Source organism: Balaenoptera physalus (assembly GCF_965194825.1).
Source record: "Balaenoptera physalus genome assembly, chromosome: 5".
Classification (NCBI taxonomy): Eukaryota; Metazoa; Chordata; class Mammalia; order Artiodactyla; family Balaenopteridae; genus Balaenoptera; species Balaenoptera physalus.
The window spans coordinates 8,961,441-8,980,609 of record NC_138884.1 but is presented as its reverse complement, the minus strand read 5'-3'; the positions used below and the strand labels follow the sequence as shown (position 1 = coordinate 8,980,609).

General features: G+C 42.0%; 1 protein-coding gene and 1 long non-coding RNA gene across 17 annotated transcripts in view; one reads left to right on the top strand and one right to left on the bottom strand.

Annotated features, from left to right (window-relative positions):
* The window catches only part of LOC309660844, a 398,319-nt gene that overhangs the window by 95,472 nt on the left and 283,678 nt on the right, over positions 1–19,169 (bottom strand). The window lies entirely within an intron of this gene.
* The window catches only part of ABCG2 (ATP binding cassette subfamily G member 2 (JR blood group)), a 156,187-nt gene that overhangs the window by 133,817 nt on the left and 3,201 nt on the right, over positions 1–19,169 (top strand). For 15 of the 16 annotated variants that reach the window (XR_014263576.1, XM_082461721.1, XM_082461722.1 and 12 more), the window contains 7 exons: positions 1,866–1,970; positions 3,103–3,353; positions 8,742–8,824; positions 13,594–13,683; positions 14,854–14,978; positions 16,523–16,677; positions 18,874–18,963. Coding sequence is in view for 14 of the 16 variants with exons in the window: in XM_082461721.1 (XP_082317847.1) it covers positions 1,866–1,970; positions 3,103–3,353; positions 8,742–8,824; positions 13,594–13,683; positions 14,854–14,978; positions 16,523–16,677; positions 18,874–18,963 (899 nt within the window). In the remaining 2 variants the exon portion in view is untranslated. The remainder of the gene's footprint in view (positions 1–1,865; positions 1,971–3,102; positions 3,354–8,741; positions 8,825–13,593; positions 13,684–14,853; positions 14,979–16,522; positions 16,678–18,873; positions 18,964–19,169) is intronic. The other variant, XR_014263575.1, reaches the window with a different exon arrangement.

The window sequence follows — 19,169 nt, the reverse complement described above, 5'->3', positions numbered from 1 at the left end:
AGTTTAGTGCTAGTTCTTCACTTTGCAGTGCCGGCTTGTTATTTAGGTATCTTTTTCTATCCTGTTTGAGTGTGTGTGTGAGAGTGTGAGTGTGTGTGTATTTCTACTGGGTCTGTATCTGTTCTCCTTCTCAGTTCTGCTGACCTTTCCCTAACAGTTCAATAAATATATTGGCCTCATAGCCAGTTATCTGTCAGCTGAATTTTTTTGGAAAGGCCTAATGTCCCTAAATTATTTGTCTTCTTGACCATGATACAGATTAGGCTTTATCATGTTTTTCCCTTACATGGGATGTTGATCTACCTTGGTTGGGGGTTCGTGGAGATGCTACTTAATTTTCTAGTAACGTTAGATTGTGGATTCAGCATGGGTGTGAATTACCTGTCAATATAACGGCTAGTCGAAAGTCTGACATCAATGGGCCAACATTCTGATGGCTCTGGATCGCCTGGTTCTATTTAAATAGAAATACGTAATTTTTTTTATGACTTAGGCAATCTGCTTCATTTTAGAGATCCTTGGATATGATTATAGATGATGCTTCACGAACTCAAATATAGTTTTAAATGTTTGCTAACCACATTTTAAAATGTTTTTGTTTAGTCTCTGTCATTTAAAATTAAGAAGCCTTGCATGGGTCTAGGGAGTTTAGGGGGGATGAACTTAAGGATCAGACTACAGGCCAAGCTGAATTCAGATAAATCATGTTGCTTCTGAGTCTGAGCTCATGCTGCTTGCTGCACGACAGGCCAGTGTATCAGGAGATGAGTTGCTGGGACAAGGAATAGAGACTTTATTCAGAAAGCCAGCAGACCGAGAAGATGGTGGCCTCATGTCCCAAAGAACCATCTTCCCCGAGTTAGAATTCAGGCTTCTTTTATACTGAAAGGGAAGGGGGTGCGGCTGGTTGTTGAAAACCTCTTAGTGTAGGAATCCTTTGTTCTTGCGACTGTCCACCTAGGTCTGGTCATGGTGTTCCTGTAAACCTCCAACAAGACAAACATTATTCTCTGTTCTGCAACTCTTTATCTCTCTATGAATGGAAGAGTGTTCCACCTTTAAAGATCAGACCCTTGAGAATGGGCTATCCTGAATATTTCAGGCTCTAGGCAACATTCTTAACTTGCAGCAGAAGCAATAGAATACAAAGGTTAAAGTAAAAGAAACAGATCCAATATGGAGTCAGATTTGTTCTTCCCTATTACAGTGCCACAAGAAGTCGGGGTAAGCATTCAGCTGTGCTGTGCCAGCCACATTCTCTTGAGAATGCTGTTCTGGTGATTTGTTCTCTATATCGGAATCACGGGAGCATAACAGAGGACCATTTGGACCTGAATTTAATAGGGGCAAAAGCAATCATTGCTAAAGTGGGTACTGGCATTCTAGCAGTCCCCAGGTGCACTTAGAGAGCAGAACATACCCCAGGCCTCTCCCAGACACAGTCCTGCTATGCCTTAGCTGGCTTTAAGGAACATTAGTTCTTCTATAGCTTTTTTTTTTTTCAACTTATTTTTTTTTTTCTTGGACCTACATCTAGATTTCTGAAGAAGGTCTGATAAGCACCAGAGCATACTGATAGCTGTTTCAGGTCTTGTGAATTATGATGGGTAAGGACCAAGCACTAACAGAAGACTTTGCTAAGAGTCCAAGGTTGGTTTGGAGTGTGCTGTTTTGCGAAGAGTCAGAAAGCTGTTGAAATACTGTGCGATTAAAAGGAAGCGGTAAATCAGTGAGGGGAGAAGAGAGAAGGAAAGCGAGGGAGAAATTGTTAGATCCTGTCTCTCCCAGCAGCGCCTCCCTCAGCCCCTGAGTCTTTATTTCCCAAGACTATCAAGTCTGTGCGCCTGAGTTACCTTCTTTTGCAGGCTACCACTGTGAACCCTATAATAACCCTGCAGACTTCTTCCTGGACGTCATTAATGGGGACCCCTGTGCCGTGGTGTTGAACAGAGGAGACACAGCCGCGGAAGGTTAGCGGGTCTGTTGAGAGTCACAGATTATTGCCTAATTGAGTTGGCTGAAGCTTAGCAACGTGATAGCTCACTAAAACGTGGCCGTGCGAATTTACATCGATCCTGTCCTCTGATACTGGTTGTCCCAGTTTGTTTGGCTGCCATAACAAAAAAATACCATATAGACTGGGTGGTTTAAACGATAAACATCTATTTCTCACAGTTCCGGAGGCTGGAAGTCCAAGATCAAGGTGCCAGCAGATCCGGTGTCTGCTGAGGACCTGCTTCCTGGTTCACAGATGAGTGACCATGTTATTGCCTCCTCATGTGGTGGGAGTGGGGAGGGAGCCCTCTGGGGCCTCTTTCATTAAGGGTACTAATCCCACTCCTGAGGGGTCCACCCTCATGACCTAATCATCCCTCAGAGGCCTTGCCTTCAGATACCATCACACTGGGGACTGGGTTTCAGCATATGAAGTTTGGGGGCACACAAACATTCAATCTCATAGCATCAGTCAACACAGATTCTGTTGCCTGTGAGAGTGCTGTTTTTGATTTAATCTGTAAATGAGCATTTATAGGATGGTGTCAGTTCTAAGGGGAGTTCCCATTTTTTAAAAAGTGCCCATTGTTTACGTAGTGGCCCCTCGGTATCCATGGAGGATTGGTTTCAGAACCCCCCCCCCCCCCGATAACAGAATCCAAGGGTACTCAAGTCCCTTAGAGTAGGCCCTCCCTATCCCCTGGGTTCAACGTCTGCGGACACAGAGGGCCGCCAACTGTATAGTGTTTTGAAATAAGAAACTTGGCAGTTTATGCATTCGCACGTTGTAAAAAGCAAAGACCAGGTTTTTTATTAGGAATTATAACTCCATATGGTGAGAAGTCTATTTTAAAAGATTTAGGTTCCAAATGTTATAACTAGGAAAAGATCAGTGAGTGTGCTGTATCCGTAAGTTTACGGAAGTAGGCCAATTTACTCTGTTTCTCTACTTTGTAAAGCAGTGACAGATCTCATAATTTTTTATGCTCAAGCTTTAGAATTAAGGTACTAGGGAAGAATCTGAGAAAGGGGTTACAGAAAAATGGACTGAATCAGCTGTTATTCTGTTAATAATGTTTCCCTTCTTTATCCACTTTTATTCCAAAGCCAAGGAGACTGAAGAGCCTTCCAAGACAGATACTCCACTCATAGGAAAATTAACTGAGTTTTATGCCAACTCCTCCTTCTTCAAGGAAACAAAAGTTGAGTTAGAGCAACTCTCAGGGGGTCAGAAAAAGAAGAAGATTTCAGTCTACAAGGAGATCACCTATGCCACCTCCTTCTGTCATCAGCTCAGATGGATTTCCAGGCGTTCATTCAAAAACTTACTGGGTAATCCCCAGGCTTCTATAGCTCAGGTAATCCGGCAGAGTCTTCTAATTATGCTGTAAAATACTCATTTGGGGGCATTAGGTTCTGATGCAATCTATTTTAGGATTATGCTTACCTTCTACCCACACTTTTATGTATTTATTTATCCCCATTCCATTTGGGGTATAGAAACAAGTAAAACCCAATTAAGTTTTTACTTATAGAAGATTTCTTTTTTAATGGGTTGTTTTTTTTGGACTATCTAATTCAGAATTTTGGTCGATTTAGACAAGCTGTAATGGATAATCTTTGTAGAAAAAAATTTTTTTTCATAAATTGTGAAGTAAAGGAAATTTGACCACATTTGGGGTTTTCTGGTGGCCGCACATGTTCATTTCCTGATGCATTCAACAAGTTCTTACTGATCACGTGCTGCGTTTTGGAGCTTGTACACAGCAGTGAACAAAGTGGGCAAAAGTAAAATCCCTGCTCTCGTGGAGCTTGTTTCCTTATGAAGAGAGACAGATGATAAATTCATATAGAAGTAAGATATATAGCGTGTCAGGTGGTAAAAAGGGCTAGGAAGAGAGTTTAAGCAGAGAAGTGGAGAAAGGAAGAGAAAGAGAGAAGGAAAGGAAGGGGGGGAAGAGGAAGAGCAAGGGGAGGGGTTGGTTTGCATCTTACGTCAGGTGGAAAGTGGCCAGGGAAGCTTTCAGCTCAGTGTCAAGTCCCTGAGGGCTGGAGGGCTGGCCACTGCGCAAAGAGCCTGTGTGCAAATGCTGTTCCTTACGATCGACCTTCCTCATTGAGGGCTTCTGATCTTAGGAGAGCGCTAGACACCTAAAACAGCGTGAGGTTAACACAGAGGTAGCAGGCGGACTTGAATTCTGTTCAGGAAGGCTCCACTGTCAGACTGACTTTCTCTTAATTAAGATGAAATAATGTTCTTTTTCTCTTTTAGCTGACTCCATTGATAGTTGTTGATAATGACTCCTTCATGATTTTTCTGTTATTCTTTTCTTTTTTATTTTTTAATAAATTTATTTATTTATTTTTGGCTGTGTTGGGTCTTCGTTCCTGTGCGAGGGCTTTCTCTAGTTTCGGTGAGTGGGGGCCACTCTTCCTCGCGGTGCACGGGCCTCTCACTGTCGCGGCCTCTCCCGTTGCGGAGCACAGGCTCCAGACGCGCAGGCTCAGTAGTTGTGGCTCACGGGCCCAGTTGCTCCACGGCATGTGGGATCTTCCCGGACCAAGGCTCGAACCCATGTCCCCTGCATCGGCAGGCAGATTCTCAACCACTGCGCCACCAGGGAAGCCCTCTGTCATCCAAAACCCTCATATTCCCAGTTCACTGGTCCATCCTTTCTAAGGAAGTCAGTTTAGCCAGTTATTTTGGGCTTGGCCGATTTTATTATCACTGAATTTCTGCCAAGTGCTAAAAGATGACATGTTGTTGTCTCCAGTGAAACATCACGGACTTCTTACCACGTGCGCCATCATTTTCATACCGCAGTACTGTCGCCTTCTAGGTATTGATGCCGAGAGCCTATATCCCTCTTTGAGACGTACTGCTAATTGCTCCAAACAGTTTTGTACTTGTTATTTGGCATTTCTGTCAGAACATGAACACTTTTGTGTACTTTCAATCAAGGGTACGTTTTTATCCTTTTAGAGTAGATTTGATGTCATTTGGGAACAAATTCTGTAAATAAGGTCAACCTGGTTATCCATTGTTCAACCGTGAGATGATATACGGCAGGTGATTCTTAGTTTGATTTATGCATTAGATTTTTTTTATTTGGAAAGTAAATTTCTCTTGCCTCTAAAAGTGGTTTCTAAATGCCTTGTCCAAGTCACATACAGTCGGCCCTCAGTATCCCGGGTTCCACGCCCGCTGAGGTTGGAGGAACCCACGGGCGCGGAGGACTGACTGTACGGCTCCATTTTATTTAAGGGGTTGGAGCATCTGTGGATTTTGAGGATCCCGGGGGATCCTGGAGCCAGCCCCCTGCCGCTACCAAGGGATGACTCCATATGGCAGCTCTGGGAAGAGGCGGTTAGAATGCGGAGCTCTTTGTAATAGTACACCAGGTTTCTGCACCTTCTGGTGCTAGGCTTTCTTCAGATGCAAACCCCATGCCTAGTGCCTCCAAGTTGCACGTTCAGCCTACTTACCTCCTCAGTGACCTCAGTTCCACAAAAGGAATCCCAACAATGTTCAGAGCAGTGGCAATCTTGCAGAACAGGGATAGAAGCTTGCATCTCCCTCAGCATCTGCATGGGGTGGGGGGGGAACTCTTCTTCAGATGTGTCAATGCTGGAATGTTAGCTTAAGACAAGAGTAGGCAAACCTTTTTTGTAAAGGGTCACAGGGTGAATACTTCAGGCTCTGCAGCTCATGTGGTCTTTGTCTCAAGTAGTCAAGTCTGCCATTTTAGCCAGAAAGCAGCCATAAATACATTTAAAAAAATGAACATGGCTGTGTTCCAATCAAACTTTATTCACGGACACTGAAATATGAATTGTATGTAAATTTCATGTGGCAAGAAATATTCTTCTTCTTTTTTTTCTTTCAACCATTAATAAAATGGTAAAAAACTATGCTTGCTCTTGGACTGAATAGAAATAGGCCTGAGGGCCATAGCGTGCTGACTTCTGGTTTAGGGTTTTTTATAATCTTGTGAGTGTGTCTTTTATTTCTCTAAGTGTTTGAATGTGGAGCTATTAAAATGTTTTATGGCTTACAGCCATAAAAAGATAAAAAGATAAATAAAAGATAAATCTGGTGTGGGTAGTCTTACAGCCGTACTTAGGTTTGAACTAGTCATTTACATGAGTTAGACTTTGCTTCTGGTAATGCATTTAACCAAAGGTTGTCTTTGGAAGATATTGGAACGAATGGATTATCTGTATGAGAAGATTTAATGTTCATTTAATGTGCCAAAGGTTTCCTGATCAAATCAACTTGGAAAATACTGTCATATCTCTTGGAGAGTCATTGTTTCTATTAGCACATTTAACATTTGGCTATGGATTGATTTTTTCAGTGACAGCAATAAACATCCCTTAGAATCCACCTTGAGAAATGTTGACAAACACATTTGAACAAAGATAGAATAACACATTTAGGACATTTCTTTTCAAAAGAAGCCAGCTGCACAGAACTCATAGGATAGAATTTCTTTGCCCCATTAAGCAGTGTTTAGTTTTCCTGTTTATTTTCTTTTCCTTAATGTAAGAAGGAAAAACATAGACGCACCTTGTAAAACCATGACAAAATTATGAGATTAATCATTTTGTCAATATGTTTGAAAAGTTTCCTTGAAAATACTTTTAGAATTTTGAAACCTTTAGGAAACATCCAAACGATAAAACTGACAGTCTGTTAACATAAGTTACTAAGTTTGAATGTAGAAGAAACAAAGCATGTGGAGTGTCCAATTTTAAAAGTCTGACTATTATAGAAGGTGAAAGTATAGACTTGTGTACATGTGCATGCACACATGCTGATGGGGTTATTATTATTTATTTTGGAAGCTTGATCTGTTGACATGAAGTATAGTATATATATATATTTTTATAAATTTATTTATTTTTATTTATTTATTTTTGGCTGCGTTGGGTCTTCGTTGCTGCGTGCGGGCTTTCTCTAGTTGCGGCGAGCAGGGGCTACTCTTCGTTGTGGTGCGCAGGCTTCTCATTGCGGTGGCTTCTCTTGTTGCGGAGCATGGGCTGTAGGCACACGGGCTTCAGTAGTTGTGGCGCACGGGCTCAGTAGTTGTGGCTCGCGGGCTCTAGAGTGCAGGCTCAGTAGTTGTGGCGCACGGGCTTAGTTGCTCTGCAGCATGTGGGGTCTTTCCGGACCAGGGCTTGAACCTGTGTCCCTTGCATTTGGCAGGCAGATTCTTAACCACTGCGCCACCAGGGGAGCCCGAAGTATAGTATATTTTGAAGGTAATTAAAATATGCCAGGGTAATAGATTTTTTTTTTCAAATTTCTGACTGTCTTTTTTAGCAAGGCAATTTTTTTTTTTATTTTAAAAATACTTTATTTCTAAAAAATGCTAATCATAATCTGAGCCTTCAGTGAGTTGTAATCTTTCTGCAATAGTAATATCAAAGATAGATCACCATAACAATATAACAATAATGAAAAAGTTTGAAATATTGTGAGAATTACCAAAATGTGACAGAGACACGAAGTACGTAAATGCCGTTGGAAAAATGTCACCCACAGACTTAGCAAGGCAATTTTTAAGGACATCTCAAATCATATTCTTTCCAGACTGGTCTTCACGAGCTAGTCGTCACAGGTCATGATCCTGTTTTGCAATTTTGTTTGCTTCGTGCCAAAAGTGTCTTGACAAGTTACTTCAAGTCTTGATACTACTGCACTGTTGTAGTACTGAGGTGGTTTTTTCTTTTGTTTTTAGACTTTGAAGGTTCCAAGGTACATCATGGGATGTTTTGTTTTCTTTAGGTTATCATTTACTATATTTCTAAATTCATTTAATTAAATTTAACTAAAAAGTACAATAAGTAGAATTTCCTTAAGTAAATTATAATGTAACCCTTACCCCTTCGCTTATACAAGTGTCCTTAAGAGACAGTTTGTCAGTCTTAAAAACCGAAGTGATGTTTAGCCACTCTTCTTAGGAGTCATCAAACAGAGTGAGTGGGTGAAGGTAGGTAAGAGTGGCAAAGCATTGGCGGCTTAGTCCTGCTGTTGGCTGTAGGCCCTCCGGGCTGAGGTTGCTGGGGAAGCAGTGACTGGAGGGTGGGTAATGGGTGCACTCGGGTGCCCTCAGAGAAAGCTGGCTGAGTGCTTTGGTGACAGTGACAGTGCACTTTTCCAGTGCAGGCGTGGACTCTCCCGACCCCTACTTCCTTATTGTGCGAAATTACATTGTTCGAATTTTTTTCATGTGTGCTTCAAAATTTTGGTTCATTTTTATTTATTTTTCACGTTAAGAGTAAAGATATCCTGTTTTTATTGGAGCCTCTTGAAATATCACACTATGCATGTCCACTAGCACAAAGGTTGAGAGTTCAGGCCAGAACTCTTAGCCACTCGGACTTTATTTCACCCTCCAGACTATTTTGCTAGGTGCTTGCGTTGTTCTGCTACACTCTACGGCATTCCCAGGCCCAGTAGCCTGAACTGGACCATGAACTGGCAGGGCCTGGTAAAGCACTGGGAGAAATCTTAGCTTTTCTACTTTGTCGCCTGTCAGTCTCCCTAGCGCACAGATAAATTATTTTTATTTCGATTTAAAAAGTAGTCTTAATAACATACACTGTTTTATACTTTCCCAAGGACTATGGCCAAGCCATTTAAAATCAATGGAGAGTTTCATTATGTAGCCAGATATATTTTAATAATAATGTGTTACATTTTTACCTTTAATTGAAATTCTTTTTTTTTTTTTGGAAAGATAATTGTAACAATCATTCTGGGACTGGTGATAGGTGCCATTTTCTACGATCTAAAAAATGATCCTGCAGGAATCCAGAACAGGTGAGTAAATTTGGATCTTGATTTTGAGAATGTGCTGTTAACTTTTCTTTCAAGCTTATGAAAATCGATTACGAATTTGAATTTGAGATAAGCAAAGGGTAAATTGAGGAGTAGAATAAGTCAGAGAATTGAAAGTTGAATGGAAGAATTAATTATTTAGTGCTAAAATATACAGAACCTAAAATTTACCCTCTTAACCAATTTTAAGTGTCCAGTTCAGTGGCATTAATTACATTCACATTATTGTTCAGCCCTCCCCACCTTGCAACTCCAGAACTTTTTCATCTTCCCAAACCGCCTCTCTGTACCCACTGAGCAACAGCTCCCCATTCTCCCTTTCCGCAGCCCCTGGAAATCACCATTATACTTTCTGTCTCTGATTTTAACTATTCTAAGTACCTCGTATAAGTGGAATCATGGAGTATTTGTCTTTTTGGTGACTGGCTTTATTGCCCTTAGCATAATATCTTCAAGGTTCATTCATGTTGTAGCATGTGTCAGAACTTATTTCTTTTTAAAGACGAAATAATACTCCATTGTATGGATATACCACATTTTGTGTATCGATTTATCTGTCCGTGGACACTGGTTTGTTTCCACTTTTTGGCTGTTGTGAATGATGGTGCTATGAACATGCATGTACAAATAAATATCTGTTTGAGTCTCTGCTTTAAATTCTTTTGGGTATATACCCAGAAGTGGAATTACTGGATCATTTGGTAATTCCATTAATTTTTTGAAGAACTGCTACCCTGTCTTCTACAGTAGCTACACTATGTTGCATTTCTACCAGTAGTGCACAGGGTTTCAGTTTCTCCCCAACCTTACCAACAGTTATTTTTTCTTTTGTTTTCTTTTTTTTTAAATAGCTCCCCTCATTAGTGGACAGTGGTATCTCATGGTGGTTTTGATTTGCATTTCCCTAATGATTATTGTATTGTTGAGCATCTTTTCATGTGCACATTGGCCATTTGTGTTTCTTCTTTGGAAGCATGTCTATTGAAGTTCTTTAACCATCTTTTAATTGGATTTTTTGAAGATTGTTGAGCTGTTAAATTCCTTATATATTCTGGATATGAACCCCTTATCAGATATAAATTTGCAAATATTTTCTGCCATTCTGTGTGTTGTCTTTTCATTCTGTTGGTGTGTCCTTTTTTTAAAAAAAATATTTATTTATTTTATTATTTATTTTGGCTGCGCCGGATCTTAGTTACGGCACGCGGGATCTTTTAGTTGCGGCATGCGGACTTCTTAGTTGTGGCGTGCAGCCTCCTCAGTTGCGGCATGCGTGTGGGATCTAGTTCTCCCACCAGGGATTGAACCTGGGCCCTCTGCATTGGGAGCGCAGAGTCTGACCCACTGGACCACCAGGGAAGTCCCTGTTGGTGTGTCCTTTGATGCACAAAAGTTTTAAAATTTGACATAGTTCAGTTTATCTGTTTTTTTCTTTTGTTGCCTGTGAGTTAATTTCCTTTTAAGGTTTTGATTTGTTTGACATGGGGTGGTGGTGGGGACTCAGTTTTTTCTGTTGTAGGGTTAGTACTTACGTTAGTTTACCTTCCCTGGTTTCGGTCATAACATGCCCTTAAAGCTGTGTTTCCTGATGAGACTTTGTAATGGACCACAACGTGCTCTGAATAGAGGTGCTGAGCAGAGTGGAAGACCGCAGAGTTCTCCTTGGCTTTATTTATTGAGAGCCGCCCTGGGCCTGGCACTGTCCTCCGGGCTTTACATCCAGGGTCTCAGGTTACCCTCCCAGCCAAAGAAGTGGATGGTTTTATCCTCATTTCACTATTGAGCAAAGTTGTAGTAGCTTAAGTTGAATCTGTTTTGATGTCTGGAAAAGGATGATTGTTTATGAAAGAAAGAACAAGCATAAAGGTCAATTCTTCACTCAGGTAAAGTAAGAGATCTCCTATGGGGCATCAGATAGTGAGATGATTACTGGAGCTTTTTTCCAGAGTTACGTTATTGTTTTTCTTTTTATCTTCCCCGAGGGCTGTGTCCTTCTCTGGTTTATTCGAAACTTGCTAGTAATTGATGGTTTGTGCCCTTTGTAGCTGCCATATTTTCGTGAAGCACAGAGTATACAACACAGGAATCTAGAGCCTGTGGGTCTTTTGTGTTGTGCAACGGGAAGCATTTGGAAAAAAGATACTGGGAAGCCTGTCCTCAACTGGAATTTAAGACAGGAACTGGAAATCTAGTCATTAAAGCTCTTGGTAGAAGAATCCAGAGAAATTTAGAAGAGCGTTAACTGTTTCTTCAAGTGTTTTCTGGAAAAATAGAGCATTGGAGCTATTTTAATTTGTATTTTTGACTTAAGCTTACTGCCACTTTTTATCATTTGAAATTGCCCTGGAGACCAGTGTGGTTTGGTTCTCTTTTTTTGGGAATGAATTATTCTAGGGAGATGCTCTCTTTGTTCTTTCTCTAACCTGTATAATGATGTATGGAATATGAACTTCTTTGACCTAACAACTCAACTACCTTACAGAGTTGTGGAGATAACTAAACAAATAAATGTATATTAAGGGAAGAGATAGTTTAAGAATATTTGCATCAATAAGCAGACATTACAGACATGAATTACCACCTTGAAAAGAACTAGAGTACATTAAATTCTTTAACAATAAAATCTGTATAGTATAAAATAAATTATCTTATGATTTAGGAGGAATTTCACTATGTACTAGTTCAAAATCTTTATGAACATTATTGTACTGTTAGATGTAACACTTAACAAATTGAGCTGAATTGTTACCATGTCCTGTGTTTCTGAAATTAGCTTTTATGTTGATATTAGGCTTATTTGTGTGCAGAAAGTAGCATAGTTGCTTGCGTTATAGGCCTGGCTTTTTTCCATTTATTTATCGTATAAACATTTACTTATTTATTTATTTATTTGGCTGCGTCGGGTGTTAGTTGCGGCATGCGGGATCTTTCCTTGCGGCGCACGGACTCTTCATTGCGGTGCATGGGCTTCCCTCTAGTTGTGGTGTGCGGGCTCCAGGGCACGCGGGCTCAGTAGTTGCAGCGCACAGACTTAGTTGCCCCGAGACATGTGGGATCTTAGTTCCTCGACCAGGGATCGAACCCGCATCCCCTGCATTGGAAGGCGGATTCTTTTTTTTTTTTTTCTTTTAATAAATAAATAAATAAATTTGTGGCTGCATTGGGTCTTCGTTGCTGCACGTGGGCTTTCTCTAGTTGCGGCGAGCAGGGGCCACTCTTCCTTGCAGTGTGCGGGCTTCTCATTGCGGTGGCTTCTCTTGTTGGGGAGCACGGGCTCTAGGCGCACAGGCTTCAGTAGTTGTGGCACGTGGGCTTAGGGTGCAGGCTCAGTAGTTGTGGTTCACGGGCTTAGTTGCTCTGTGCCATGTGGGATCTTCCCAGACCACGGCTCCAGCCCGTGTCCTCTGCACTGGCAGGTGGATTCTTAACCACTGCACCACCAGGGAAGTCCCTAAACATTTACTTTTAAAACAGCCTGTTCCTTAAGTTCTTTATTTTGGGAGGAGGGAGTGTTAAAACCAATTACTGAGTGTCTATGGTCTCTTTTTTTTAGAGGGTTATACGCTTGGGTTTACATTTTTAAAAATTCTCTTATTTGTGTGTCATTTAAATGATGTGCTGCCTCATCTCTTTTGGTTTCAACTCACATCCTCAATGTCAATTAAATCATTTGGTTAGGAAGGAAAGCCCAAAAGTGTTTCAGGACTGTGGGCATGCTTTCATAAAATTAATATTTCTCTCAAAGTGTAGATTAACTGAGTACTTTCCTTTTTAAACTTCAGTTGTTTTACTGAGAGAGAAGCATTAATAGTCTTCCTTTTCTCATAGGTGCACAAATTAGTTTTTCCTTTATGAGCATTATTTTGGGTTTTTTTTTTTTGAGCCCGTTGGAAAGAAACCCCATTGGCAGTGGGTGGTCAAGGAGACTATCACAGCTGTGCTGGTGGCTGTGAGGGGGATGTACACAATAAGATGTCCCTCCACAGGCTTTGATTTTGCCTTGTCTTAGTTTCTTCTTTACTCAACTTTTAAAGAAGTGGCTAATAGAGGTTTTTAACCTTTGCAAGCTTTATTTGGCTCACTGTTTCTCTGTTCATACATTAGGAGCTGCAGTTGGCATTTTGTTAGTTAAAATCCAAGGTGACAGTATTTTTATGACCTATGTAATTGTCAGCTTGGCTGCCGTAGACTGTGCCAAAGACCCACAGACTGGGTGGCTTAAACCACAGAAATTCATTTCTCGCAGTTCTGGGAATCAGGTTGCCAGCATGGTCGGGTTCTGAAGAGGACCCTCTTCTGATTTGCTGCCTTCTGGCTGTGTCCTTGCATGGCAGAGAGAGAGAGCTCTGATGTCTCTCCCTTTTCTTCTGAGGGCACTAATCCACTGTGAGGGCCCTACCCTCATGACCTCGTCTGAACCGGACCACCTCCCAAAGGCACCGTCTCTAAGTGCCGTCACATTGAGGGTTAGGGCTTCGGCACAGGAATTTGGGGAGGCTGCAATTCAGTCGGTAGCAAACTAGGTCATGAATTTCAAACTGTGCCGTATGGGGTCCCAGGGGTATCACTGTGGAGGCACAGGGGTGGGGGAGTGACCTGATGGGGCTCATGCTTCCCTCTCAGTTTCAGCCAGAACAGTTGTTTGTTTAATGTGTGAAGATACCATTCGAGGGAAGAGTTTTGCAGGTAGACAGAGGACCGAAGAGCGTTTAATTGACTGCAGTGCTTTCGTCCCCCTTCTCTCATCACAGAGCCGGGATGCTCTTCTTCCTGACCACCAACCAGTGTTTCAGCAGCGTGTCGGCCGTGGAGCTCCTGGTGGTCGAGAAGAAGCTCTTTATGTGAGTAGGTCTCTGTTTCCGGAAGGGGGCTACTGGTCAAACTGGTCGCATCCAGAATCAGGCCATGGCTTGGTTCTTGGGGATTACCAGTGTTGGGTGAGAAACAGCACCCAGAGGCTGGGAGGAGAATCATAGCACATGGGGCCTGATACCCCATGTATCAGGGAAAAAGGAGTTTCAGGATTAGGGCCTAGCCCGCAAATCCAGTGCTGCAGAGAAAGCAAGGGATAAAGGGGCTGAAAAGGATCTTTTGTTTTTAGCAAACGAGAAGTCATGATGACTGTCACAAGGAAAGTTTGAGGGGCTTGGTAGAGAGAAGGTAGTGAGCTGAACAGTAAATTCAAGGTGAGGAGGTGAAGCTGACCAAGAATATAGACCAAGCCCTCAGTGGAAGGGAGAATGGAAGGGGCCAGAGGGCAGCCTTAAAATAAAGGTGGGCTGTTCTGTTTCTTGTGTTTGTCAAAGTTGGAGGAGATTTGCATGTTTACATGTTGCGTAAAGGAATCATGAGGGAGGGGAAGAATGAAGATCTTGGTGGAATAGTTTGGATTTACAGGAGGAAGCTCTCAGGAAGAGGAGGGATCTAGAACTTCAGAGGGAAGAAAAGAGGATTTGATAGCCGACAGGGGTGTGTGGTTGGCAGGCATGATCGTGGAAAGAAGTGCCATTTTCTATTTTTATCATGATAGTGGAAGAAGTAAAAACAGATTAGTGACCCGAAGCTGCATTTGAGCCTCGGAGAATAGCAACACCACCTTCTTCATAATTAGAAGTAGGGAAAAAGAAAAGCCTCTGTGACCACTGAGATCAGCTTCTGACATGCTGGCCTTCAAGGAGAGCCACTGTCGTAAGAGAGGGAGGCGATGCAGGACCCGTCCCCCTGGAGTGTGTTTTCGGAGGGCAAACTGGCCGGCATTTGGAGGGAGTTACGCAGTGAGAAGAGGGGTCACTGCACAGAGCCTTGGGGGGTGATGTCCCAGGGGAGGCGCACACGTGACCTGTGCCTGGTGCTGACAGGGATGAAGGGTGGTGGGTTAGCCTCGAGGACGTGGAAGCTGTAGTTCTTAGATCCAGGGTGGCAGCAGAAATAGGTATAGCAAGTGGTTTCATCTTCTGGTCTTGGCCTTCTTAAACTAACGTAGGATGTACGATGTGAATCTTTGTTTTTAGACATGAATATATCAGTGGATATTACAGAGTGTCCTCTTACTTCTTTGGGAAACTGTTATCTGATTTACTCCCCATGAGGATGTTACCAAGTATTATATTTACTAGCATCACGTACTTCCTGTTAGGTAAGCAATGAAACGAAAGGTATGTGTCTTTCGTCTTGGATGTGAGGGGACTTTTTGCAGGCGTGCTTCGGTTCTCAAAACTGTAAATCAACTCCTGAGATAAGGAAGCATCTATTCATTATGTACGCTGTGAAGTAACTGTTCTCGGAGGAGATTTTTGCAAGACTTTTTCCAAAGTAATTTAAAAATTATTTATAAAACTATATTTTATAAATAGAGATACTCTGTGTCATATACAAATATGGAAATAATTCCTAAAACTATTTGACGCTATGTTGGAGGAGCTGGAGCTGGGATATTTATTACTTATCTATTTATATTTTTATGTGTGTGTGTGCGTATAAAGATAATGAAAGATAGGGACTTCTGGTAATAAAAATATTTGTTCGATAGATGTAGACAGATAGATTTTTTTATGCATTGTGTTTAGACTACACCCCAGGCTCATTGTATCAGCATTTCCATATATTTCTCACATACACACGCACCAGAAATATTTCTTTTCTGACAAAGCACTGTTGATTGAGTTTAAAATTCCACGTTACAAATAAGAGGTGTGTCGTAAAGAATTAGGTATAGAACCTAGACCCTCAGACTCCTAACTGGTGTCCTTATGGCTGTTCCAAAATCTTCAGATTTCTGTATGACCCACAGTATTAGCCTATTTTCGTTGACAAAGCAGTTTCATGAAACTTAATTTAACCCCATCCTCAATCCCAGAGTTATAGGGTGATTTGTCTTGGGAGACTTGGATTATGGACGCCTCCCCCAGATTTTAAAACCGCTGGGAAGGCATGTAGTCCTGACCTTCCCAGTATCTTCAGTAATACATTTACAACAAACAGTGAGTAATGTGGTGGGGTCTAGGTAAAATGAATGCGGTCTTGGCAAGTTTCCGTTTTAGAAGAGAAGGCACTAGAATTCTGGCCAGTTGTGTTGCCTGCAGCTCTCCCCCTCAGGCACTCAGAAACTGTTAATAGTTACAAATAAAGAAGCACGAGTGTTACGTGGAAAAGTGCTTGTGCGGTGAGCCTGTAAAAGAAAACTGCAGGACTTCCCTGGTGGCGCAGTGGTTAAGAATCCACCTGCCGATGCAGGAGACACGGGTTCGATCCCTGGTCTGGGAAGATCCCACATGCCGCGGAGCAACTAAGCCCGTGCGCCACAACTACTGAAGCCTGCGCACCTAGAGCCCGTGCTTCGCAACAAGAGAAGCCACCGCAATGAGAGGCCCGTGCACTGCAACGAAGAGTAGCCCCCGCTCGCCGAAACTAGAGAAAGCCTGCGTGCAGCAACAAAGACACAACGTGGCCAAAACTAAAATAAATAAATTAAAAAAGAAAGAAGCTGCATATAGCATATAGCGTCCTACAGTTATATTGGGGGGAACAATGAAAGTGGTGACCCAGGGTGGTTGGATAGAGGATGAATTTTTTTCCATCTGATACTAGTTTCTCAAAATATTATAGTGTTATTTGCACAATAACAATCCCCGATACACCGTGACGTAGACAGTTGGATTAACCCCCTCTTTGCTCCCTAAGGGTTGAAACCACAGGTGGAGGCCTTCTTCATCATGATGTTTACCCTGATGATGGTGGCTTATTCAGCCAGTTCAATGGCACTGGCCATAGCAGCAGGTCAGAGCGTGGTATCCATAGCAACGCTTCTCATGACCATCTCCTTTGTGTTTATGATGGTGAGTATGAACTGTGCTTCCCTGAGACATTAATTATTTCCCTTTGTTCTCCCCCCGGATTCACCTATCCTGTAAAATCTGCTTGAGGATTCTGTAAATCCTTTTGCTTTAAGGAGGCCGTATATTGAAGTATAGCTTATATTATTAGAGAACATACCAGCTTTTTCTTCATCTTACCCAGCCTTTTTTGCTACTGTTCTAATATAGTTATTATAACCTTAGTTAACATGTTGTTACCAATGAGCTTTAAAAAGATGCCTCTTGGTGACATATCGTGAAAGCTTGATCGATTGGAACTTTAAAAACCAGAAAAATTTTGATTTTTCAAATTTAAAAAAATTGTAGAAATGACAGGTTCATTGTTTGACTTCCCTGCTGGTGTGAGAGAACTGCTGGCTTGTTTAACTGGCAGCTGAGATGGTTTGGTTGGATGAACTACTCTCCAAGCAAGGGAAGAACTAAGTTCCATGAAAACAGAGCAGCATGTGGCATGGGTCTATCTTGCGTCCCTCCAGTATTTTGAAAAGGAGTGTTTTAAAAATACTGAAAAATTCCAGTACTAGGTCCCCTCCTTTCTGGGTTCCTGACATTCCTTTATATCAATATATTTCTGTTTACCTTTTTTAAACAGCTATTTAATCCTAACCTTACGTGGCCCTACGTTTTTTAGAATTAATTAATTAATTAATTTTTGGCTGCATTGGGTCTTCATTCTGCACGCGGGCTTTCTCTAGTTGTGGCGAGCAGGGGCTACTCTTCGTTTTGGTGCGCGGGCTTCTCACTGCGGTGGCTTCTCTTGTTGCGGAGCACAGGCTCCAGGTGCGGCAGGCTGCAGCAGTTGTGGCACACGGGCTCAGCAGTTGTGGCACGTGGGCTCAGTAGTTGTGGCTCGTGGGCTCTAGAGCGCAGGCTCAGTAGTTGTGGCGCACGGGCTTAGCTGCTCCGCGGCATGTGGGATCTTCCCGGACCAGGGCTCGAACCCGTGTCCCCTGCATTGGCAGGTGGATTCTTAACCACTGCGCCACCAGGGAAGTCCCCGTGGCCCTAATTTTGCACGAACAAAGGTGATTCAATAGGTGAAGGGAACCAGTTACCACATTTCCCCACTAGCATCAAGTAAACAGGAATGTGTAGCCTATTTACTTAATCCACATGCCCTTTCTGCTAGAGTAGCAGTACCTGTCTTTAGAAGGTAGGTAATTAGCACCAACTCTTGTCAAAGTTTAATTCTTCCATTTCTGAGTTTGAAAACTACCAATCTAAACAGTATTGAGAAAGTGATCAATTTTATGTACATTTTCTATAATGTCATCTAATAAATGTTATTCAAATATAAAAATGTTTTATTTGATATATTAGATGCTTTGATTTGTTATTATTTAAGGGTTTGTGTATAGAACTTTATAAACCAGTCATAAGACCGTATTCTACTCAGAGGTGCTGTCTTATGTATGAAGCACTTGGTTAAGTCAAGTTTAAAACTATGTAGTCACACCAGGAACATTGTCATTGTTATGCCCATCCCAGCGTGCCTTGTGCCAGTTAAGAGATGTTTTACGTGAGCCTCTTCTCATGTAGCCATCTCTTGCTGGAGCAGACCTTCCTGGAATTTCCATTGTAATACTGCTTTTTGGTAGCTTTAAATGAAGGTATTGACCATATTTTATGCTGTGCTTTACCATATCATGCTGTGTACCACTTCCAGTCTTTGGGTTATTTTAAGCATGCATTTTGGACCCAAAATTATTCCTAAAGTCATACAGAGATAGAATGCCAACCCTTGTAAATAGAAAATATTACTGTGTTCATGGAAATAGGGGCATGAGGTGCTCAGGATATGTCCGGGTGTGTCTATTGGTGGGAACATATAGTTGGTTGTATCATTAGAGCAGTCAGTACTTACTGACCTTCCATTGTGTGCAGTTACAGAGAAAGTAAAAGCCTCAACAATTACAAATCTTCCAGTTAAATAAAATGTATATTATAGATATATTGTTATTCCTTTAGAGCCCTAAGCAGGCTCCACTCTAGAGAGATACACATATACAAAGAGGATAAGGTAAGTCTTCAGAGTAGTGGAAGGGATTTCAAGGCAGAAGTGTTCGCAAGGCTGTCGGGGACTCAAGGAGGGTATTTGCTAGAATTCTTCATGAAATCACTCCACCAGTTCTGATTCTTGGTATTTGTTTTTTGTAGATATTTTCAGGGCTGTTGGTAAATCTCAGAACCGTTGTGCCTTGGCTCTCATGGCTTCAGTACTTCAGCATTCCTCGATATGGCTTTGCGGTATGTTCTCCTTGTCTGTCCCTGTGACTGGTTCATCGTTCCCATGCTGGGAACAACCAGAGTAAAGCCTAACCACCTCATGTCCCCAGCCGTGAGCTGTGCGAGTTTTAGGACAATGAAGGAGAGCTTCCTGTTAAGCCTTGGGTCACCTTGATAATCACCTGGGGTTTCTCCAGTCACCCTGTTGTTTGAGGGAGGTGAAGGAT